Here is a 24,398-nt window from a genome sequence, read left to right as displayed (position 1 = left end):
AAAGGGATTAAAGGGCAAAGGAGAGAAAATGAGTGGGAAATATCAGAGAGGGTGACAGCACATGAGAGACTCCTAACTCTGGGAAACGAACAAGGGGTGGTGGAAGGGAGGTGGGCGGGGGGTGAGGTGACTGGGTGATGGGCACTGACGGGGGCGCTTTGCAGGATGAGCACTGGGGGATCTGCTATATGTTGGCAAATCGAACTCCAATAAAAAAAAGAAGAAGGAGGCATGCCTGATTGCCTAAGAAATGGCTTTGTTTCAGTAAAATCATGAACTTTTGAATTTTACCAGAAATGTGAGGCAAGGGATTTGGGTCTGGAAAACACAGCAGCTGATTTCCCAGAAGAAATGTGAATGGAATTTCCCTCCCGAATGTCTTAACATTAAACTAAAACTTACTGATGGGAACAGGATGAAGGCAAGTGCTTTAAATATGTCGCTGACCTCAGAGGAGGGCGCAGGTTCGAGGCATGTTGAAGGACAGAGGCAAGTGTTCCAGTGAGATGGGGAGCCGAGCAGCTCAGAGGCGAGGGGGAGGCCAGATCCTTCTCCCAGAATTTCTACCCCAGGGCTGACAGGCTTCCTCAGGTAGGGCCCAGGGGGCTGACTTCTGACTTCTTCCGAAGAGGGCCACCACTTCTACGCCCTCGAGGGCCGAGGGAAGAGCAAACTTTCATCCTTGGTGTAGATCCAGGGTCAGAAGAGCTTTCACACGTGGGCTACGCCATTTCCTAGCCAAGGCAGGAAGCTGGTTGGCAAAATTGTCTTCCTACAGGGAGCAGGAGAGGACCAGGGAGGGGAAAGTGTGTGTGGGTGGGGGGGGGGGGGGCAGAGAGACAAAGCAAATGTGTGCAGAACTGTCAAGCTAAACCGCTTGTGTACACAACACAGTGATCATTATTTATGATAGAGCCAAGAATGCCGGAGGGGAAGAGGGAAGAAAAAATATCAAGGAAACCAGTCCTTCCCCACGTTTGCCTTCCACGCCGAGCCCTGGCCGCTGCCGCGGGGCACCTCCCCATCTCTGCCCCCATTCTCCAGAAGGGAAGGAGAATGTACTTTTTCAGATGCTCAGGAGAGCAGTTGAAAACACGTGTGTCCCGAGCATTATCAGACGGGCCTCCTGGTGGAGATGGGCCCAGTCAGGGTGCCTCCGATTCCCCCCAGAACCGGGAGCCACAGCCTCCCCCTGAGGCCCCCCCCCCCCCGCCCCGGGAAGGACCGTGCAGGGCCACATCTGTTGAGATCTTCTGCAGGAGGCTTCTGCTCCGGGGCTGGCGGCCCGCACACCCTCCAAACATCGTGCCCTCATGTGTCCCCCGAGACCCGTCTCCTTAGGCTGGTCGCAGGGAGTCCCCGGCTCCCAGGGGCAGAAGCTGCGGTAGAGTTGGGACAGGGACTGACCTTCTCGTCCCAGCTGTTCCCTCTTCGTGGGGACTCTCTCAGAGTCTTTCAGGGTCGCAGGTTTTTTGACACCTGCATAGGCCAGCAGGGAGGCACACACGCCCTTCCAGCCCTCCGTGGGCCACCTGGTGCTCTGATCCTCAGCGGTCTCCCAACGGCTTTCGAGCAGCAAATCGAACCCCAAACCCCCAAGTGAATGGCCCTCAGGGATTGGATGGATGGATGGACCCCAGCTCCCCTCACCGAAAGCAGCCACATCTGGGCCTGGGCCCCAGGAGACGAGATGATGCACCACAGGAGAAAATGGGCTGGATACTGTTATTTTCTTGTATTAGGGTTGGTTTGCCAAAATATGAATGGGACCGTTTCTTTACATCATAGGCCTGAGAGCCAGAGTTTCTGTGTGTGTTGGGAGTGGGAGGGGCATGACGTAATAACTTAACCCAGCAAATATTTATTGACTGGCTACGCACAAAGACCTGTGCTAAGTGCTGAAGAGGGGATTTAAAGATGAAAGGAACATTGCTCCTTCTCCTTGGGAAGGCCGAGTCCATAACTTTGGTGACAGGGGAGACGTGGCCAGCCTTGTGATAGCTGATGATGACCCCCCTTTATGGGGTCAGCTGCCATTTTTTTTCTACTGCTGTCAATTTCGACTGGCGACGCCTTCAGCGTGTGGCATGGTCCATCTGGGGCGGTGCCAGGGATTAGAAAAGAAACACCACAGTGTCTTTACGTGTATTTTTGTGTGGGGGGTTAATTCCTTGCATTTAACTCCAAGTTGATAGTAAAATTGGGACTTCTGTTAGTTTTAGTGCAGATACAATTTTCTACTTTGGGTTCTCTTTTGTTCATTTTGGTACGTTTTAGGGGATTTTAATATGTTTTCATTTGTATTACCTCCTTTCTCTTATTGATTTAAAAAAAATTTTTTTTTTAAATTTATTTATGATAGTCACACAGAGAGAGAGAGAGGCAGAGACACAGGCAGAGGGAGAAGCAGGCTCCATGCACTGGGAGCCCGATGTGGGATTCGATCCCGGGTCTCCAGGATCGCGCCCTGGGCCAAAGGCAGGCGCCAAACCGCTGCGCCACCCAGGGATCCCTCTCTTATTGATTTTAATAGTTTGCCTACACTAATGATATTAATCTTTGGCTGTACCTATTATAATCCCCCCCAGGCTATTTACTGTTTAGTTTCCTTGCCGGTATTCTTCTTACATTTAGACATTTTAAATTTTCATGTAATCAATTCTATTGATTGTTTTATAGTTTCTGCCTCTGGTCATGCTAAGAAAAGCCTTCCCCACCCTGAAATTAGATCAATTCTTATTCTTTCATATTTTCTAATGCTGCTGCTGCTGCTGCTGCTTCTTCTTTTTAATGTTAGCTCTGTGCCCAATGTGGGGCTTGAACTCAGGTCCCCCAAATCAAGAGTCACACACTCTACTGACTGAGCTAGCCATGTGCCCCTCTAATGCTTCCTCATAATTTTGCTTTTCACCTTTAAATTTAGACCCATTTGGAATTCATCTTGATGTATGGTATAAATTTACATGGTAATTTTTCCCCCTACATGACAAGCCAGTTTCCCGCCACATTTGGAACGACTGTTCATGTCATACACTATCTTCTCATTTGTTTGTTTGGGTCTCTTTCTAGGCTCTCTAGCTTTTTCCATTGCTTTGCCTGTCCTGTGCTCGCACCTTACCATTTCAATTATTGTAACTTTATTCTATATATTTTTTTAACTTCATACTATATTATAATATTTTGTAGGGCACGTTCTCCTTCAGTGCTTTTCTCCTTACTCTGCAGGGTTTTCACACTTGGCAGCCCCTATATATTCCTTTGTCATTTGCTTCTAGTAGAGGAATGGTAATGAGAGTCTCCCTTCTGCATCTTCCCCCACTTCGAATATCCAGGGTTGAAGAGCTTCACTCTCCAGCTCAGACACAACCCATTTCTGGCCTTGGGTCTGATCTGGCTTAAATCAGTAATGAGGCTAATGGAAAGGAGAGCGCATCCGCCCAGGATACCATTTTGGGGAATGAGGAACACAACCTTGGAAAGAGATGGCTGGAAGTTAAAGTTATTTAACCTTGAAATGTGTTTAAGAACCAGCCTGCTGAAGTTCAGGCTTTTACATGAGAGAGAAAAAGGTGCCCTGTTTAAAATATAAGATGGGGGGAGGTCCGAAAGCAGAAAGCAGTCTGGAAGTCACATGTTGATGGCATCGGCTGGATGGCAGTGGCACATTTAGGACGGCAGGTATGACACTAGCCACAGGCCGGGGTGGCCTTCCTGCCCCCCCCCCCCCCATGGGCCTGCCTTCTGCACGCTGAGCGAGCACTTTGTTCTGCTTATACCAAGGGCAATGAGAAGTGGGGTGGTTTTAAAAGGTTAGCCAAGAGATTAGAGGAACTAGAATTATTAATCTCGGAGAAGAGCAAAGAAAGGAAAAATTTAAAAAGAGCCCGAGGAGGGAGGGGTTCTCACACACACAGTGAACAGTGAATCTCCCTCTGGGCTGAAAACAGGAAGCGTGTGATAAAAACCACTTACTTTACTGCAAACAGCAAAACATCACAAGTGAGAAGGCATTTCAGTGTTAGCGCGGAGGGCTGGGGGCAGAAATTCTCCGACTAGAAGGGGCCTGTCCCCCTGGGGGACCTGGTAGGGGCTTTTCAAACCTCACCGCCCTGTCCCGCTCACCGCTGCAGGAACCCAGGGGCTTCCTCTTGGGAACCCACACCTCTCGGGGACAGCCTAGACCTCCAGCACCTCTTGTAAGATGTGGACTGCAAGCAGGGCCATTCTAGGCCACCTCCGGGGTCCCTGGCAACCCCACAGGCCTATGGAGGCCAGAATTTATGTGACCCTATCTGGCTGACTTTGGAAGAAATTCTAGACTTGGTACCATTTGAGAAAGCTACTGGGGGTTGTCTCTCTTCCATCCAGTATTAGATGCCTGGGCTTCCAGTGGTCAGGGCCCCGAGCCCTCCGCTCAGCTTGGGGGCTTTTGTGCGGTCCCCCTGGGCAGCGGTGCCTCTCCTGCTGGGGACTGACTCCATGTCACCGCCAGTTGGCTCCTGCGTGGTCCCGTCTCCTGCTGCCTGCCGGATAATTCCACAAGCACGTCGAACATAATCAGGCCTAGAAGTGAGCTGCTTCTGAACTTCTCCCCCAAACCTTGATGAATGACGTCATGACTGAGCCACCAACACCAAAGCCCAGATTCTTCCCCCTTCTTTGTCTGCCACCACATCCTGTTCTCTCTCCCCCCACGTGTCTCTCCCATCTGGCGACCTCTGCTCCGTTCTCAATGCCATCACTTGCTTCAGACCTCAGGTACCTAGACTTTGGGCAACCTGTCCTCTTGTTCTTAGTCGGTCCTCCAACCAGCTGTCTGAATTGTATTTCTACAATACATGTCAGCTGAGAATCTGTAAATGACTTATTTCCAGGACGTTTGATCTGACCTGTACCCACACCTCCCAGTTTGGTGCGAGCCTCTCCCAGGCTGGGACTTCACCTTTCAGCCAGGTATGGCTGCAGTTCTGTCTCTGCTGGCCCTCCACCTCCGGGCCCTGTATACGTGTATCTCTGCATTCAATGGTCTCACCAGCCCCTGCCCTTGGTCAGGTGTTCTTCCTCTGCGCTCCCACGACACCCTGTGTTTAACTTGATCATAACTCTAAGCGCCACGTGTTTATAAAACCGTCTCCACTGTGAGACTTTGAACTCCTGGAAAGCAGAAATTGTGCCTTCTGTGGCTGCTTCTCCCAGCCTGCCATGGTACATGGTGTATAAAGGTGGCTAATAAATGTTGTTGCTTGGTGATGTATGATTAACATATTCGATAGAGCTTTTTCATTGAAGAATAATTGACATACAAATTGTATTAGTTTTAGGTATATGACGATAATTTGATATTTATATACATTATGAAATGGGCACACGATAAGTCCAGTTACCATCTGTCACCATGCAGAGTTGTTAAAATACTATTGACTGTATTCTCTATGCTGTGTGTTATATCCCCGTGTCTTATTTATTTTGTAATGAGATTTAGCTCTTAATCCCTTTCTCTTATTTTGCCTACCGCCCTTCCCTCTGACAAGCATCATATTCGATAGTGCTTTAAAAACTATCTAGGCAAATAAATAAACAAACAAACAAACAAACTAGGCCATTAGGGGTGGCCCAGTCGGTTAAGTGTCTGACTTTTGATTTCAGCTCATGTCGTGAGATTGAGCCCTGCGTCAGGCTCTGTACTGGGCCTGGAGCCTGCTTAAGATTTTCTCTTTCCTTCTCCCTCTGTCCCTCCTCCCACCAACCCCTCCCCAAAAAAAACTATCTAGGAAGGTATAGGTTTTTATTTATTATAATTTGGATTGGGAATTTCTACCCCAAGTCTATTTTCTTATTTTTCAAAAATTTAAAAAACATTTTTATTTATTTGAGAGAGAGAGAGCGAAGGAAGAGCACAAGCAGGGGGAGGGGCAGAGGGAGAGGGAGAAGTAAGCTCCCTACTGAGCAGGGAGCCTGAAGTGGAGCTCCATCCCAGGACTTATGGGATCATGTCCTGAGCCAAAGGCAGATGCTTAACCAACTAAGCTACCTAGGTGCCCCCGACAAGCTAAAGTACTGTTTCTTTTGGTCTCCTAGTCCTTAATTTCGCTGTAGCAGATTTCAAAGCTAGGGTTGGGTCGGGGGGGCATTCTTATTTATTTATTTATTTATTTACTTATTTATTTATTTATTATTTTATTTAAATTCAATGAACATATAGTATATTATTAGTTTCAGAGATAGAGTTTAGTGTTTCATCAGTCTTATATAATACCCGAGGGGAGGGCATTCATATTATATTGTCTTTTTCTCTTCCTTTCTCCCTCTGTAGATCTCATTCACTTGATAGCAACATTGAGAAGATTATATGAGATGAGGCCCATGCAGGACACAGCTAGTGCATTTGGTTAGTGCCTGGTGCATCTGAGCTGTGCTACCCACCAACCAGAATGGCGGCCTGTGCATTCATACCATGAATGTAACTACCAGTTGCATTCATACAAAGTTGCACTAGAACACTTGGTGTCAACCAGTCTCCTCCCAGTGGAGAGTCTATGTGGGAGACCTGGGTGTTGGGGAGAACAAAAGGAGGACAGAACAGTCTGTGATGGGAAAGGATCTAGAAGTCTGATATGCTGGTCTTCCCCATCAAATAGGAACCTGTCCAGCAAGTTAACCGTAAGGCTTGCTGTGTGTACCCTCTGTCAGCATAGGGGCATCCCTTACTTTTCTTACAAAAAGTTTATTTTGGTCCAATATATAACGTAAAATGTACATTTTAACCATTTCCTGGCACCAAATTTATTGGCATGAAGTCCATTCACAATGTTTTAAATCATCATCACTGTCTATTTCTGGAAACTTTTCATCACACCAAACAGAAACTCTGTTGATCATTAAGCAACTAACTCCCCCTTGCCTACCCACCCCTCAGTCCTGAGAAACCTCTAACATACTTCGGTTTCCATGAATTTGTCTATTCTAGATATTGCATATCAGAGGGGTCATACAATGTTTGTCCTTCTAAGTCTGGCTTATTTCACTTAGCGTAATGTTTTCAAAATTCATCCATGTGGTAGCAGAGTCAGAAAATGCTCATCGCATCTTACACGAACACTTCCTCTCGATGGCCCCATGAGGATCACTTTCATTATGCTTCCATTGTTTCCAATCACACCCTTTTCCTCTTTTCAACCTGTTTTCAGAGCCTCCACTTCCGGAAGTAGACTTTGTCACGGTGCATGGAGGGCCTCTACCACGGCTGAGACTGAGGAAGGCCAAGGAGAAGAATGGACCTATCAGGTGGGTAGTGGCCCCTTCTCTGTGGATGTCCAGTGGTCCTCATGGAGAGTTTTGGGAACTTTGGTTTGATCGAGGAGGGGACTTCTCCCTAGATGCTGCGCCTTTTTCTTTTTAAGATGTTATTTATTTATTTATTCATGAGAGACACAGAGGGGAGAGAGAGAGACAGAGAGAGAGAGAGAGAGAGAGAGAGAGAGGCAAAGGGAGAAGCAGGCTCCATGCAGGGAGCCCGACCTGGGACTCGATCCCGGGTCTCCAAGATCACGCCCTGGGCTGAAGGCAGCGCTAAATTGCTGAGCCATCTGGGCTGCCCTCAGACTGGGCCTTTAATTCCAACCAGCATCCTTCCAAATGATAGAGAGACTTCTAAGGGGTAAAGACAAGCATTTAGGCAGCTTAGCTCAATAAATTAAATCTATTCCTTTGGTCACCAGACAAGCGTTGATTGCATGTGACTTGTCAAGTATCATCCTTTGCACTAACATCTTCATGTACATCTCTCAGTGATGGTGGATTGGAAACATCATTTCATTTACCAAAGGCAGAATATCTTTTTCTTTCTTTAAGGATGGTCTTTGGGCGGCTGTAGTGGCTTCCAAAAGGGCCATTTGGATAATTCTCTTAATTTGATCACATATTGAGCTATGGGCAAGAAACTGTGTAGTTAATGACTGCTTCTGGGATTCCAGATAGTGTTAGGATGGAATTAATTCACCTGAGTTGAAGAACTACACTGTGTTCCCTTAAGCATTTTTATTTACAGGGTCATGCTTGGATTAGGAAAGCAGAATTACCCCCTTTTTTAGAAAGGAACGTGGAAGTTTCCCTGGAGAGATAAGCAACTTGCTCACAGGAATAAAGCAAGGACACGACAATAACCTTGCCTTCCTTGTCCTGACCTTCCTTCATTGCCTTACGTCATTCTTGACCTGTCAGTCTAATGACCCTTCAGTACATTCAGGGTGAAAATAAATGTGAGATATTATAAAATTATAAAAAAGAAAGTCTGGCTATATTATCTGTGGGTCCCTACCCACCTGCCCTCCCCTTTAAAAAAATTTTTAAGTAGGCTCCATGCCTGTATAGAGCCCAACATGGGGCTTGAGCTTATGACTGTGAGATCAAGACCTGAGCTAAGATCAGGGTCAGACACTTAACCATCCGAGCCACCCAAGCATCCCTATGTGTCCCTTTATAATGAAACTTAGGCTTTTCCTGTCTTTCCATTAGTTTAAGTGCAGTAAGTTCTCAAAGGTCTTTCCAGGCATGGACATTGCCTACATTGTTCTGCTTCTGGATTCCTGACCAGTTACTGGAAGGTGCTGTAATTCTGTTGCTATGAGGAGAACAGAAGGTATGATATCACCGCCCGAGAGAATTTGCAAGAGCAAATGTGATATCTAGGCCACATCATTACGTAAGGCAAAAAGAAAAGCCAAATGACAATCTATCCTTGTGGCTAATGTGCCCTCTGGTGCCTCCAAAACAGGAAGTGGAGATCTGTGAGTCATTCGAGGGAGGGTGGCGGTGAGAAAGAGGGGAGAAGTCTTTCCAGAACACTCATGTTCCAAACAGCCACAACTGCTTCCCTAACGTCATCAGGGTTAATTACCAACAGGCACACGGGGCAGTTTCCTCTCCCTGACTACCTGGTTTGAGCTGAGGGAGCAGCTTTGCTGCCGTGTAAGACAGGCCTGAGTCTTTGTTGCTGCATTGTTGGGGGTGGGGCAGTGGCTTGGGGCCCATGGTGGGATGGGGCCCTGGAACCAAAGCTCTCATCCTTAGCCTGGTGATCTCGGGTGAATGATGCAACCTGATCCTGGGCTGTCTTAATGCTAGTGTCTCCCACACTTGCCAACTTCTAGAAATCATCCAGAGTGCCTCATCAGTGGTACAAATTCTTCAATTCAGCTCCTGGAGATTTTGGTTCAGTAGGTCTGCGATGGGGGCTGGAAGTCTGTATAATTATCAAGCAACTCAGGTGATTATGATCACGCTAACTGGGGGAGACTGCTTTATGCCCCAAGAATGGTGCCCCTAAATGTCCAGAACCAAAGCTAGGCCTTGATCTTGCACTGGAACACCACCGTCTACGTGGAAAGGCAAGATGGCTTTGAAGAGGAGCTTGTGGACAGCATTTACTCTCTTCCCTGCAGCCATGATTCACGGAGATGTCCTCAAGTCGCCAGGAAAGCGTGTTGTCACAGGTGTTCCCTTGTAGGCAGTGGACGCTTAGTAAATGTCTCCTGGTGGCAGCAGCGGCAGCTCACCACCACCTGCAGGCTTTACCTTGTACCTTTTGTAGAAAGCTCTTTGCTCAAAAGTGAGCCAGACTTTGTGGAAACCAGGGCCCTGGGGACACACAGGATGTTTGGGATGGAGACTTTCCAAGTCTGATACCTACTGTGGTGGGGGCTCCCTTTTCTGCACCTAGTGACTCGTGGACTTTTAGGAAGCAGGAGGTGGGGGCACCCTGAGTGGCTCAGCGGTTTAGTGCTGCCTTTGGCCTGGGGTGTGATCCTGGAGACCTGGGATCAAGTCCCACATCAGACTTCTGTATGGAGCCTGCTTCTTCCTCTGCCTCTCTCTCTCTCTCTCTCTCTGCCTCTTGTGGATAAATAAATAAAATCTTAAAAAAAAAAAAAAAAAAAAGAAGCAGGAGATGGGGCATTCGGAACCTGGAACAGGAAGTGTATATTTACTAGTAAAATAGATTATGTGGCCTCCTGGTTTGGAAATTACCCTAATCATATTTGATACTGATGCATGCATGTTTTTCCCTCTTCACTGAAATGTCAACTCAAGAAACATTAGTGGGGAGGCCGTCACAGCCAGAGAACTGGGTAAGGATTTGCAAGGATACAAGAGTAAGTCACTTAAATCCCTGCTATCAAGCCTGATAGAGAAAGCAGATGTTCAGACACGTGCTGTTCCAGAGGCAGGAGGGAAAGGATGGAAGGGAGGGGTTGAAAAAGAAGGCATGGTTGGTCCTCTGCGGGGGGGTGGGGGTGGGGGGGGTGGGGGGGGTTGTTGTTTTTGTTTGTTTGTTTGTTTGTTTGTTGTTTTTTGTTTTTTGCTCTTACAGCTCCTTTCACTGCCAGGCTTTGTATTTGGCAGGATAAACAATAATCCAGCACGTGCACAAAGGGCTACTTGATGGCTGGTGTGCTTCTCCGTCCACATTTAGGCAAGAGTTTCACCTCATCCCCATGACATTTTACCCCCCTGGCTATTTTAGGATATCGTCAGACTGGATTAATGCATGGTGACTTGGCACTCCTTGCTTCTCATTTATTTCACATGAACTTTGATGTGTGAACTGGAGGGGGATCACATGAGTTCTGTTTCAGGTTACCATGTGATTGGAGCCTTTTTTTTTTTTTTTTTTTTTCAGACTTAGGACATTAATGCTTCTCAGCAGCAGCCTCCATGTGACTGCTAAACCCTTTCCCCAGCTGGGCTTTATTCGCCCACGTGAAAACCAGTGATGAGTTCGGCTTTAGGCCATGGACACCCAGGGCAGCCATACGTGTAACAACTTCTCCCAGCTAAAGAGGATTTGCTTGGCATCCGCAGCAGCTGGAAGTTGAGATCCCTCACGTCGTGTCATGGGGCATTAGCGCCGTAGGTCCAAACTGGAGTTCCAGAAGCTGTTGGAGCTGTCAGACTGTAAATCCCCTGGGGGGGGGGGGCAGGACTTTTTCTTGTCCAGTGTTATATATCTCCAGTGTCCAGAAAAGTGTTTATCTTATAGCAGGTGCTCAGTAAATATGAATAATTGAATGAACGAATCTCCCAAGCAAGGGTCTGATAGACATTTTCTTTTCTTTTTTCTAGTTCATATCAAGTGTTGGTGCTTCCCTTGGCCCTCCAAAGTACATTTCTTTGTGATTCTGAAGGGGCCACCTCATTCTTTAGCAACACTTCTGATGCTGAGGGATATGTGGCTGCAGAACTACTGCCCAAAGATGTTCCAGATGATGCCATGGAGATACCTATTGGAGACAGGCTGTACTATGGGAAGTACTATAACGCACCTTTGAGAAAAGGGAAAGATTACTGCATTATATTACGAATCACAAGTGAATGGAATAAGGTATTCTTCTTTAAGAAGTCGTGAATTCTCTATTTCCTTCTTCGTGTGAAATGTAAATGTTTGAACATTTGTTTTCCTGGTATTTGAGACGGACACTGCATGGGCTAACCACTAAAATGTGTCACACACCATTGCCTTTCTAAATGTTGGGCAGGTGAGACCTTTAAGGAGGTTGATGGTCTGAACTTCCCATGGAACTTGGTTGGATCTGTGCTTGGACTGACCTAGCGTTGGTTCTTCCTCTTAAGCTTCACAAACGCCCTCATCCTATTGCCCTGCTGACGCCTGAGTTGGAGAGGAACGTCTAGATGTCACTCCTGCCAGCATGCTGCCTCCCCTCACTCTCTCAGAAGCAGGAAGGGGAGGCTGATGAACGTCAGCACTGCCCTATTTTCTGCTTCTGTGACTTGCTCGGCCACACCCACCTCTCCTGATCCTTAGAAAGCCTACATTATCCCAGTGGTTCTTTCATGAGACATAGGAACATATATTCATTGCATAATAAATAGATATAGTGAGCTGGACAGGCAGAATGGCAAGAGCTGAATCAGTGAGTCATGGGTGGAAGATCTGGAAGGACCGTTGTGATGGTTGCCCCAGGAGAACTCAGAGTATGAGATAAATTCATATGGATTGATAATGGAAACTAGAAACAGATTATATTACTTTTTTAAAACTTTTTATTTTATTTTATTTATTTATTCATGAGAGAGAGAGAAAGAGAAAGAGAGAGAGGCAGAGACACAAGCAGAGGGAGAAGCAGGCTCCATGCAGGGAGCCTGACGTGGGACTCGATCCTGGGACTCCAGGATCAGGCCCTGGGCTGAAGGCGGTGCTAAACCACTGAGCCACCCGGGCTGCCTCCAGATTATATTACTAATAATAGAAACATCTTTTGACTGATGAATTTGAGCCATCTTTAGTGTAAATTTGCTTGCTTGTTTATTTATTTATTTATGTTTATTTTTTTAGCATGGGCTCCACACTGGGTGAGGAGCCCAGCACAGGGCTTGACCTCACAACCCTAAGATCAAGACCCGACTGAACTGAGATTAAGAGTCAGATACTTAACTGACTGAGCCAGCCAGGCGCCTGCCTCACATATTTAAAACTGAGATGTACTCTATTAAATTCTGAGTAGGACACAAATCTAATGTACCTCTATCATGCTTGATATTAAACCAGCGATTACTTTTTTTCTCTTAAGATTTTATTTATTTGACAGAAAGAGAGCACAAACACGAGCAGGGCAGGGAGAGGGAGAAGCAGGCTCCCCACTGAGCAGGGAGCCTGACGTGGGGCTCAGTTCCAGAACCCGGGATCATGACCTGAGCTGAATGAAGGCAGATGCTCAACCGACTGAGCCACCCAGGTGCCCCAGCAGTGGTTACTTTTAAGAGTATGTACAAGTGGCAAAGAGATTCGGTAGCATTTTGTGACAATAATGTAGGAATTAAGAATTGGCAGGCTAAAGCCCAGACTATATTTCCCTGAACTTGTTTAAAAGGTGTTTATGATGTAGACAGGCCTCCTTGCTAGAAGATTACCTGGAGAGCCTGCCTTGGCATTTCTCGCCACAGACATAGCACTAGCAGTACCATGTGACTGCAGTTTAGAGCCTGCTCACAGAGCTGCTGTCCCAGATTGAGACTTTGGCCTAAGAGGAACATTAGTACACATGGGCTGCCATGATACAATGCCGTAGGCTGGGTGGTCTCAATCACAGAAATGCATTTCTCACAGCTTTGGAAATTGGGAAGTCCAAGATTAAGGTCCCAGCTGACCTGGTTCCTTGGTAAGAGCCCTCCTCTTGGCTTTCAGACAGCTGCCTTCTTGCTGTGTCCTCGCCTGGTAGAAAGCATGCAATCTAGCCCTGGGCCGTCTTTTTCATTTTACCGGAACACTAATCCCATCATGGAGTCCCCACCTTCATGACCTCATCTAAACCTAATTACTTTCCAAAGGCCCTAATCTCAAGTACCACCATCTGTGGGGCTAGGGCTTCAAGCTGTGAACTTTAGGTGACCCAGACATTCAAGCCATAACGCAGGTAGTGGAGTGAGAGGTTAGGATAAGAATCCTAGTTTATAGTATAGGGAACTTTTCTGTAATGTCATTGATATCTCTTTTTTCATATAGCTTAGCAGAACACGTGCTTGGGCTTTGGGATGGTTAAGGAGACGAAGGGGTTTTGAAAACATTTATATTGGGACTTGCATTTTTGAATTGCAATTACTTCTCCTAAGGGGTTCCAAATCTGTTAGTGTTACAGTCCTATTCAGATGAGTAGTGAACTATTTATTTTTCTTTTTTAAACAGCTTTACGGAGAGATAATTCACATACCATATTAATCATCCATTTAAAGTATATCATTTATAGCATAAGGAACATAGTGATATGGTAATAGTGATATATATATTTTTAAAGATTTTATTTATTCATGAGAGACAGAAGCAGAGACATAGGCAGAGGTAGAAGCAGGCTCCCTGAGGAGCCCCATGTGGGATTCAGGACTCGATCCCAGGACCCCAGGATCACAACTGGAGCCAAAGACAGACGCTCAACCACTGAGCCACTCAGGTGCCCCAGTAACAGTGATGTAATGGCACAGATGATAGTTACATTGGTGGCGAACATGGCATCTTATAAACTTGTCAAATTACTAAGCTGTACACCTGAAACAAATACAACATTATGTGTCAACTATACTCAAATAAGAAATTCTTAAAAGTAAAAATAGTTAAGATGGTGAAAAAAAAAATAAAGCATACAATTCAGTGGTCTTTAGTGTATTCACAAGGTGGTACAAACCATTACCACCATTTAATTCCAGAACATTTGGTAGTGGTGTATGTTGAATATTTGTTTTTTCATGGTGGGAAAATACATATAACAAAACTTACCACGTAAATAATTTTTAAGTGCACAGTTTATTAGTATTAAGTTCACTTAAGTTGTTATGCATCCAGTCTCCAGAGCTCTTTTCATCTTGCCAAACTGAAAGACTGTCCCCATCAAACAGAAACTTTCTCCTTCCTGCCTTCCCCAAACCCTGGCAACTACTCTGCTACTTTCTGTTTCTATGAATTTGACCACTCCTGGTACCTCATTTGAGTAGAATCATACATTATTTGTCTTATTTCACTTAGCCACATATCCTTAAAGTTCACTCATGGTGTAGCATTGTGTCAGAATTTCTTCCTTTTGGCATATTCCATTGTATGTAAGCACCACATTTTGTTTAGCCATTTATCTGTGGATGGACACTTGGGTTGCTTTCATCTTTGGGCTATTCTGAATAAGACTGCTATGAACATGGGTGTATAAATATTTCTTTGAGTCCCTGCTCGCAGTTCTTTGGGGGCATTTACCAAGAGTTGGAATTGTTGGATCATATGTTAATTCTCTTTGTATTTTTTTGAAGAACTATAACACTATTTTCCACAGTGGCAGCACCATATTACATTCTCACTGACAGTGCACAAAGGTTCCATTTTCTCCACATCCTCCCCAAGACCTGCTGTTTTCTGTGTTGGTAATGGCCCTCCCTAATGGATGTGAGATGGAATCTCATTGTGGTTTTGGCTTCCATTTCTCTAATGATTAGCGATGTTGAGCATCTTTTCATATGCTTTTGACAACTTGTGTGTCCTCTTTGGGGAAATGGTGATTCAAGTCCTTTGCCCAGTTTTGAATTGAGTTATTTATTTCTTTGTTGTTGGGTATTAGGAGTTCTGTATATATTCTGGATATTAATGCTTTATGAGATTTGCAATGTGCAAATATTTTCATTCCATGAGTTGCCTTTTTTGCTCTGTCATTAAGTGTCCTTTGATGTACAAAAGTTAATTTTTTTAACATTCCATCTTTCTTTGTTTTTAACTCCAGTATAATTAATATACAATGTTATATGTGTACAATAGAGTGATTTAACAATTCTATGTATTACTCAGTGCTCATTGTGATACATGTCCCTTTAATCGCCTTCATTTATTTCGCCCATCTCCCACCCAGCTCCCCTCTGGCAACCACCAATTTGTTCTCTATATTTAGGAATCTGGTTTTTTGTTTGTCTCTATTTATAATTTGTTTTGTTTCTAAATTCCACATATGAGTGAAGTCATATGGTATTTGTCTTTCTCTGGCTGACTTACTTCACTTAGCGTTATACCCTCTAGTTCCATCCATGTTGTTGCAGTGGCACGATGTCATTCTTTTTTATGGCTGAGTGATATTCCATTTTTGTGTGTGTGTATCACATCTTCTCTATCTTCTCTATCCATTCATCTCTCCATGGACCCTTGATTCCGTATCTTGGCTATTGAAAATAATGCTGCAGTAAACATAGGGGTGCATGTATCTCTTCTTTGGGTAAGCACCCAGTAGTGGCATTATTGGATCCTGGTTAGTTCTATTTTTAATTTTTTGAGGACCCTCCATACTGTTTTCCACAGTGGCTGCACCAGTTTGCATCCCACTAACAGTGCACGAGGGTTCTTTTTTCTTCACATCCTCAAAAGTTCTTAATTTTGAGGAAGTCCAGTTTGTCCATTTTTTCTTTTGCTGTCTATGCCTTTGATGTCATATCCAAGAAATCATTGCTAAATCCAATTTGCTGAAGCTTACTCTCTATGTTTTCTTTTTTTCTGGGTCCTACATTTGGATGATCCATTCTGAGTTAATTTTTGTATGTGGTGTTAGGTCGGGGTCCCACTTCATTCTTTTGCATGTGAATATCTAGTTTTCCTGGCATCATTTATTGAAAAGATTTTCTTTACCCATTGAATGTTCTTGGTGACCCCTGTCAAAAATTATTTGACATATATGCAAGAGTTTAATCTCTGGGCTCTCTATTCTACTGTATTGGTCTATATATCTGTCTCTATGCCAGCACCACATTGTTTCGATTACTGAAGCTGTGCAGTAAAATTTGACACCAGGAAGTTTGTTTTCCAGTTCTTCCAGTTTGTTTTTCCTTCTGTGTATCCGTTCCAGTAAATAGCATCACCATGCTCCCATTTGCTAAGACAGAAATCAAGGAATAATTCTTGTCTTCTCCCTCTTTATCTTTTTGTCTAGTACATCATCAAATTCTGTCAATTCTTTCACATTAAAGCTGTATAAAATCATCCTTTCCTCTGCTCCCTTAACAATGTTTAGCCTTTGGCATCTCTTGCCTAAACACCAATTGTCTTTTTTTCCCTTTTTTAAAGATTTTATTTATTTGAGAGAGAGAGAGAGAGAGAGAGAGAGAGAGCACAGCAGCGGGGAAGGGCAGAAGGCGACTCCACGCAGAGCAGGGAGCTCAATGTGGAGCTCGATCCCAGGACCCTGGGGTCATGACCTGAGCCAAAGGCAGATGCTTAACCCACTCAGCCTCCCAGGCGCCCCTGAACATCAATTTTCTAATTCATCTTCCTGTCTCTTTGCTCCAAACAACTGCCAGAATGAAGTTTATAAATTGTAAATCTGGCCATGACACTCTATTTTAATGAGCTCCCTTCTTCCCTTGGCCCATTTCTCTCCTTTAATACACTCAATTCCCTAGTACCTGCCTTACTACTTGAGGTCCCTTTCACTGGTTATTCTTGAATATGATTTTCCACTCGATGCCCTTGATACACTTAGCATCAATGCAAAGTTTAGTCACATTCAAGAACTTAGGGCCATTTCAAGCATTCACCAGCATTTTTCAGTGCAAATATATATATATATATATATATATATATATATATATATATATTTAAATTTTTCAATAAAACCAGACTACCCATTTTGTCACTTGAAAGAGAATCTCCTTTTGAAGTTGGAGGAATCTTTCTCTAACCCCTGCTATTTAGTTTCCTCTGGGGAACATTTTGCTGAGTAATCCCAGTATTCCTAACAGACAAATATGCATGTAATAACTGGAAGAGAAGAGAAGGTATCTCATTCCAGTGTGTTTGTGGGTCTTGGTCAGATAAGTATCATCTAGACCGGTGAGGTGTTATTACTTACCAAGAGTTCTCATAGTCTTGCCTGTCCCATGTATCACTGTCACTGTCCTATCACTGTCACATGGATGGGACCTCAGAATCTTTTTCAGCAGTTGGTGCCAGTTGCTCAGAGCTGGGAAGGAGAATGAAACTCATTGCCATTTCTGTTGTTTACCCATAGGGCATGCTTTTTGAGATCTATTGAGAAGCCACAGAACTGATCCCTAGGGTTCCATGCCAGTCCCTCAAATACTTAGTGATCATATGGCTAAATTATTAGATGTTCAAGCTAGATGAGGATATTTTAATCCAGATTAAGAAGAAAAAATAACCCACTAAACTTTTTGGGCCAAAATGTATTCTTTAAATTGATGTTATGTGCTGCCTCATTAAATGTGTTGCTGCATTTCTCTTTATAGGTGAGAAGATGCTCCTGTGCAGTTTGGGCTCAAGTGAAAGGTAAAAACCATTTTCTGCCTAAGCCTCCGGTCCTCCTTTCTCCTCTCCAGTCTGCAGCATCAAGTTTATATTGATGAGATTTCTTTTAAAATTGCCACAGGGGACAGAAACCCATCTCATACTAGTTTAAGCAAAAAGCCACAGCTGCAAAGGATGGGGTGGGGAGCTTATGGACCTCGACCCAAAGGGGCATCACGAGGATTCCAGGAACTGACACTTGGGACTTGACTCCATGAGAGGGACAGTCTGTCTTTGTCTCTGCTCTCTGTTTCTGAGTTGGCTTCATTTTCTTCTATAATAAGCCATGTGATGGAGAGGGCTGGGCACCAGCTGTGCAGTTTAGCAACTTCAGTGGGAACAGAAGGTTTTTCAGTTCCGGGAAAGGATCTTTTCTCCTAGATTAAGGGACTGGCTATGGGATGACTAGTGCTCCTCCTAGGGAACTATGCGCTATGCGCTATGCGCTAAGCCCCTGGGATTTGGGGCTTACTCATATGGTTGGTTGGGGGTAGATCAGTGTCATTGATAGCCACACCAGGATTGCACTGAGAGGCAGACCTGATCCCCATCAGGAAAAGAGGCACAGAAAAACATGTTGGCAGATCAGTACAAAGAGCTGCAGCATTTTGGCCATTTAGCTGCTTTGCATGTACGCACACATACACGTACACTTTTTTTTTAAAAGATTTTATTTATTTATTTTAGGGAGAGGGAAGAGAACAAGAGAGAGTGGGGGGGCAGAGGGAGAGAGAGTCCTAAGCAGACTCCACACTGAGCTGAGAGCCTGACGTGGGGCTCGATCCCCTGACCCCAAGATCACGACCCCAGCCGAAACCAAGAGTCAGATGCCCAACTACACCACCCAGGCGCCCCATGTGTACTTTTAAGAAAAACACCCTCCATTATGGAAGAATAATACTCTATACAACCAAAAGTGGAGCTCGAGTGGAAGACAGCTCGAGGGTGGGTCTGTTATTGCATCCAGCTCCAAGACCAGGCTCCCTGGGGACGGTCCATGCCTCTTGATCAAATCCAGGTGGACTTCTCATGGTCCCTTAGCAGTCTGTGACTGAATGCAGAATGTACGTAAGCATCTTCAAACCACAGCATTTAACATGAAAGGGGAGCCTGGGTAAGCTCAGTAAGCACTTTCATTTAGAAAGGAAGAAAAGATAAAGTGCTGTGCCATGGACAGGGGGCCCATGACAATGACCACATCCTGCTGGATGGGAAAAGCAAGCTTCCCTTGGCCTGGCAGCAGAGGGACTCACATGGTCACTTAGTTGGGCCGCCTCAGTCTTTTCCTGGTTCTGCCTGATGGGAAAGTACCCTCGTCCGTTTCCTCCAGAGCTGTTTGTACATAAGATGCAGCAGGAAGGAGCTCTACCGAGGGCTGTATAGCTTCACATGCCTTCCTCGCGCAGGCAGCTGTCCAGGTGGGAGACTGGCCTCGGGGATTGAGCAATCGCAGCTCAGTGTTTGCCAGACGTGGGATTTCCCTGGCAGTACATCTCTTTAAACCAACAGGCAGCCAGCCAGTGGATTTGATTCCCAGGAATTCCATTAGTTTGTAGCTAATACCAGAAACCTTGTCAAGTTTATGACCTTTGAATCTGGACCTTTTCTTTGTGGTCTAGGAGTCCTAGCAACAGCCTGAGGAATTTTGCTCTTAGCTTGGAGTATCAGTTTAACCCCTTACATCCTGCCCCTTACCTCAGAGCAGCGTGAAACAATAGGCTGGGGTGGTAAGGAAGTGCCCATATAACCCTGCTTCCAGAAGGATTCCAGCTAGGGGCACTTTACAATGGGGGATCTGGTACCTTGTCAGTAGAAGGTGCTTAACAGGAAATGATTGGGAGGGACCTGGAGAATTAGGCTTCCTTCATTTGTCTGCTTATCTTCTAATGTTATTTCCCATCTTTTTTATCTCTATTCACACCTACTTCAACGAGAGCAAGAGGACATGGCCTTTCTCCTGGGCAAAGCACATTACCTGACCATCTGCCATCTTGGATTGTGTTTGCCAGGCAGCAAGGGTCTCCCCCACACCCCTCCACTTTCTTGAGATATAATTTATGAAGCATTGAGTTTAAGGTGTACAATGTGATGATTGGATCTCTATTGCAAAATGATCCCCATTGCCCACATAATTACCATGTGTATATATTCGTGTATGTGTGAACATTTAAGATTTACTCTCCTAGCAACTTTCAAGCATATAATACAGTATTCATTATAGTTACCATGTTGTACATCATTAGGTGCCTGGTACTTACTCATTTTATAGCTGGAAGTTTGTGCCCTTTGGCCAACACCTCCCCATTTCTCCCTACCCCCCAACCCCAGACTCTGGCAACTACCAGTCTTCTATTTCAATGAGTTTAGCCTTTGTAGATTCCACATATAAATGGGATCATATAGTATTTGTCTCTGACTTATTTTACTTAGCATAATTAGTGAGTCTCCCTTCACAGAGATGGGTGCTGTTACACTAATGCGTGTAGATAGGCTAAGCTTCCTGTCCTAGAATTTCAGTGAAGGCCACAAGAAATAACCACATGCTCCAACAAATGGAAGTTTTTCAGCCAGTCCATTCCCTGAGGCTCTGGGGGTGCGAATGCAGTTCACACAAAGAAAATAGGTGCTTTATCAAAAGAATGGAGATGTGCAATCATCCTGGACAAGCACAGAAGCTCCCAGAATCCACAGCCTTCAGCAGCTGTTTGATATGGTTAGCAGACACTCAAACTGGGTGGCAGAAATGGCCAAGGAGCTGACTATAGTCATTCTACTGTGATTAAGCTCACAGGAAGGATTTCGCTTTGGAAATATCTAAGTGGTTTGGTAGTACCTTTTTTACCCCCCTCAACTTAAGAATCAGTGTTGAAAGAGAGTTCAAACCTTGAAAATAAAACTATTAGAAGGCTCTAGTGATAATAGAAGAACCCACTGTTATATTGAAATGCTGAAGGCAATTCTGAATCTGTGTATAAACTTGACCTGTGTAAAGTACCTCTGATAGTCTCCTTTTGCAAAAATGTGGACGACTGCCATCTCAGAAAGTAATTTGGAGAGAGCTAGGATCCAGATTAGTCCTGAACTTGTTCTAGTTCATCTGTGCCAATCAATAGCCCCATTCTGACCTTTGCCCAGTGACAAAGTATGCTATTTACCTTATGCAGATCACCCCTAAAAGAGTTTTGTGATGATTACCAGGGAACCAGCAGTTGGTTTGAGGGGGAAATGCAGAGGCCTGGGCTTCCTTGCTTGAGCCTTGCTACTAATCAGCCGAGTGTCTTTGAAATTATATTTAACTTGGCTGGTTCTCAATTTCCTCTTACCGAGATCTCTCAGATCCCTTCCAGCCACAAAGTACTGACTCTTTGATTTCTTGAGTCACAAAACAAGTCATCTGATATATGTGAGATGTTCACAAACGGTATTCATAGAACATTCTTGAGTGATAGGAGTAACCCCTGAGTCATTAGTGACCACTCCCCTTTGCCTTTCAGCCCACATTTTATACGTAGGGTATGCCCATCTCATGTCTGGGTTCACCACACCCCCTATTCCCCCAGCATAGGCCTTTATATCTGCAGCATAGACAACTGGCAAAGCCTCTTTCCTCGCCCACCATGGTGTTCAGGGGTTCCTTCTTCACTCCAGCCTACACTCCTGACTCATATTTCTAAACTGCAGTGCCGATTTGACTATTTCCCCTTCCAGAGTTCTCTATTATGTTTTAGACTGATTTCCAAGACATCAGTTTGACAGTGGCATACCCTTCTAGTGACCTCTCTCCTTCTCCGTTTGCAGTGATGTACTAGCTCTTCTCTGGCTAGGCCCTTGCCTACTTTCCTTAATGTCTTTACTCATATGATTACTTGCTTATTTCCACCTGGATTGCCCTATAACCTTCCTGTAATCTCTGTTTATTAGCTTACTACAATCCCATCTGTTCGTCAAGATTACAATCAAATGCTATGTCCTTCCTGAAGCTTTATTTCCTCAATGGGGTAGGACCTACCTCTCTCCCCCCCATCTCCCTCTCTCCCCATCCCCCTTGCTCCCTCCCCGCTCCCTCCACATAGGCTTTCTGCCACACTTTTTTTTTTTTTTAAGATTTCATTTATTTATTCATGAGACACACACACACACACACACACACACACACACACACAGGCAGAGACACAGGCAGAGGGAGAAGCAGGCTCCATGCAGGGAGCCCAATGTGGGACTAGATCCTGAGACTCCAGGATCACGCCCTGGGCTGACGGCAGGCACTAAACTGCTGAGCCACCCAGGGATTCCCCCCCTCCCTTTTAAAGATATCTGCCACACTTTAGAGCAACTGGTGCATTTGTCTTTTCTTACTAGATTTCATACCCCTGGGGAAGAGCATTTGAAGAACTGGAGCAGTGCCTGGTACACATTGGTGCCTCATCAGAATTTAGTGAATTGTGTTAGATGATTACGGTCAACCAGCAGTAGAGCCTGATGAAAAGCATAGCACAGTAGGTACAATACTTAAGCCAGAGAAGATTTACATCAATATATAAGCCTAGTGTGTACATATGTGTTTGTATATGCGGTGCAGATGTATGTATACACACAAACACGCACAGGCATACCTTCCACCTTCCTCACTGCGGTTGGCAGAGTTATTATACAGCCTCACAGATTCCTGGTGTACACGCACCATCTCTCAGTTACTCAATCAAAGGCTATTCTGAGTGTTGCTGAGAAAGGATTTGAAGATGTAATTAAGGTCCCGAATAGGGAGATTATCCAGATGCACCTGACCTTCACATGAACCCTTTAACTCTGGATCTAGAAGTCAGAAATGGGAGATTGGAGATTCAAAGGGAGAGATGGATCTGACATCAATCAGGGTTTCTCCTGCTGCCTTTGGAGATGGAAGGAACCACATGGCAGCAATGTGGGTGGCCAGTGGCTGACAGCCAGTAAGTATATGGGAACCTTAGTCCTACAAGTGCTATGAACTTGGAAGCAGATTCTTCCCCAGAGGCTCCAGAGGGAAATACAGCCCACCTGACACATTGATTTCAGCCTTAGAAGACACTGAGCAGAGGACCCAGTCACAATGCACCTGAACTTCTGGTTCCCAGAACCGCGAGCTATGAATGGGGGCTGGCTGCTAAGTTTATGGTGATTTGTTAAGCTGCAATAGAAAATGAGTTCAAAAGTGTTGCCGATTCATCAGGTGATACTTATCTCTAAATTAATCTACTTTGATCTCCTTTGTCCTCTGCATGGGATTCAAATAAGGAGACCCTAAAATAGCAGAGAGGAGTTTAACACACTAAGTAGAAGTCACAGTGGTAATTTTGTGTACCTTTTGGAAAGTGGACTTGTTGCTTTCAGGAAGTGCCCTTGCTCGTGTAAATTCATGAAAAAATGTCCACAGCCACAGGAAGTCCTCAAGCTGTTACAGAGCTTGAGAGTAGGCATAGAGTCTTTCTAACTTGTTCTTCAGCACCTGTGATATTTGCATTAGTGGAAGAGTTAAAAGATACGCCCACAGAAGCCCTGTCACGCCTCCTGAGCACTCTACCTCCTCAGGGAGCCACCCTGAAGAGAATGACAGTATTTTAACCTAATGGTTTTACTCTCTCCAAGAATGAGTCACTGCAAATCTGTGCTATAACACATGATTCACTCCAGTTTCCGAAAGAATATTCTACAAGTAATTCGGGGGAAAAGGAAGCATGATTTTATAGCATAAAACCGTGAAAGGGAAGGAAACCAGAAGACGGCAAAGCTCTAAAAAATGTAATTCGAATTAGCCAGCTGTAAATTTTCTCAGCGAGGAATTAATTGGGAAAGTCCCTACAGAAATCTTGTGCGGCTACACTGTGAGTGCTCTGGGTTGGATGGACTCAGATTTTCACAGAGTACATACACAAGGTAGACCAAGAGACATGTACCAGCAAGAACCATGCCTGGAGCCAAAACCCAAGTCATGTTTTGCAGAATAATTAAAAAAAAAAAAAGATGATTTTCCAATATTTACATCCAGAGTAAGGAATAGCTGGGTGGGCCTGTTGCTTAGGGTAAATGATGTTCTGCTGGTGGGTGGTCAAGAGAAAGTCAAGTCTATCAACTCCTACTTTGCCTCTGTCCTGTTTGTGAGGGGACATTTAAAAGCAGGAGAAGAGCTCACTGCTTCACATAAATTAAAGCCTTTTGACCCAGATGCAGCACATTCTAGCAGCTTCATACAATTTGCAAATGAGATGGTGAGCCGCAGCAGCTGATCTTTAAGAAATCTTGAAGAGCAAACCTAAGTAGACCAGAGAGGAGCAAAGAACATGGAACTTTGGGTGAGGAAGATAGAGTTTGCAAAGCGTAGTTGAGGATAACTTGAGGTCAAGGCCAGGCAAGATCTTTTAAGAGGTGGCTCTGTGGTAGAAGCAGCAGCAGATCCCAGCGGTGAGCATCATGGTTTCTGCATTAATAAATATGCTTAAGGCAGTTCTTACCTGTTTGAGATAAATATTTTAGATAAGTATTCACTTACCCTTTGATCTAATTCTTTTAGGTTTCAATTTAATCTGTCTGG

The 24,398-nt window shown here is 44.8% G+C and overlaps 1 protein-coding gene and 1 long non-coding RNA gene across 35 annotated transcripts in view; one reads left to right on the top strand and one right to left on the bottom strand.

Annotated features, from left to right (window-relative positions):
• LOC125752168 (uncharacterized) overlaps positions 1-1,557 on the bottom strand; it is a 58,691-nt gene extending 57,134 nt beyond the window's left edge. For all 3 annotated transcript variants that reach the window (XR_007401023.1, XR_007401024.1, XR_007401022.1), the window contains exons 1-2: positions 1,408-1,557; positions 403-734 (exon numbers count right to left, since the gene is read on the bottom strand). This is a non-coding gene — a long non-coding RNA (uncharacterized LOC125752168). The remainder of the gene's footprint in view (positions 1-402; positions 735-1,407) is intronic.
• The window catches only part of SUSD1 (sushi domain containing 1), a 165,543-nt gene that overhangs the window by 107,939 nt on the left and 33,206 nt on the right, over positions 1-24,398 (top strand). For 7 of the 32 annotated variants that reach the window (XR_007401005.1, XR_007401007.1, XR_007401006.1 and 4 more), the window contains 4 exons: positions 6,314-6,388; positions 7,188-7,284; positions 11,122-11,304; positions 17,777-17,815. Coding sequence is in view for 16 of the 32 variants with exons in the window: in XM_049091897.1 (XP_048947854.1) it covers positions 6,314-6,388; positions 7,188-7,284; positions 11,122-11,304; positions 17,777-17,815 (394 nt within the window). In the remaining 16 variants the exon portion in view is untranslated. Of the gene's footprint in view, positions 1-6,313; positions 6,389-7,187; positions 7,285-10,089; positions 10,128-10,678; positions 10,954-11,121; positions 11,381-17,775; positions 17,816-19,769; positions 20,239-22,192; positions 22,330-24,398 lie in introns of those variants that run through there. The other 25 variants (XR_007401010.1, XR_007401008.1, XM_049091902.1 and 22 more) reach the window with 20 other exon arrangements.

This window comes from Canis lupus, chromosome 11 (genome assembly GCF_003254725.2).
Source record: "Canis lupus dingo isolate Sandy chromosome 11, ASM325472v2, whole genome shotgun sequence".
In the NCBI taxonomy this organism is placed as follows: Eukaryota; Metazoa; Chordata; class Mammalia; order Carnivora; family Canidae; genus Canis; species Canis lupus.
The sequence above is the reverse complement of the archived record's forward strand: the minus strand, read 5'-3'. Positions and strand labels throughout refer to the sequence as shown.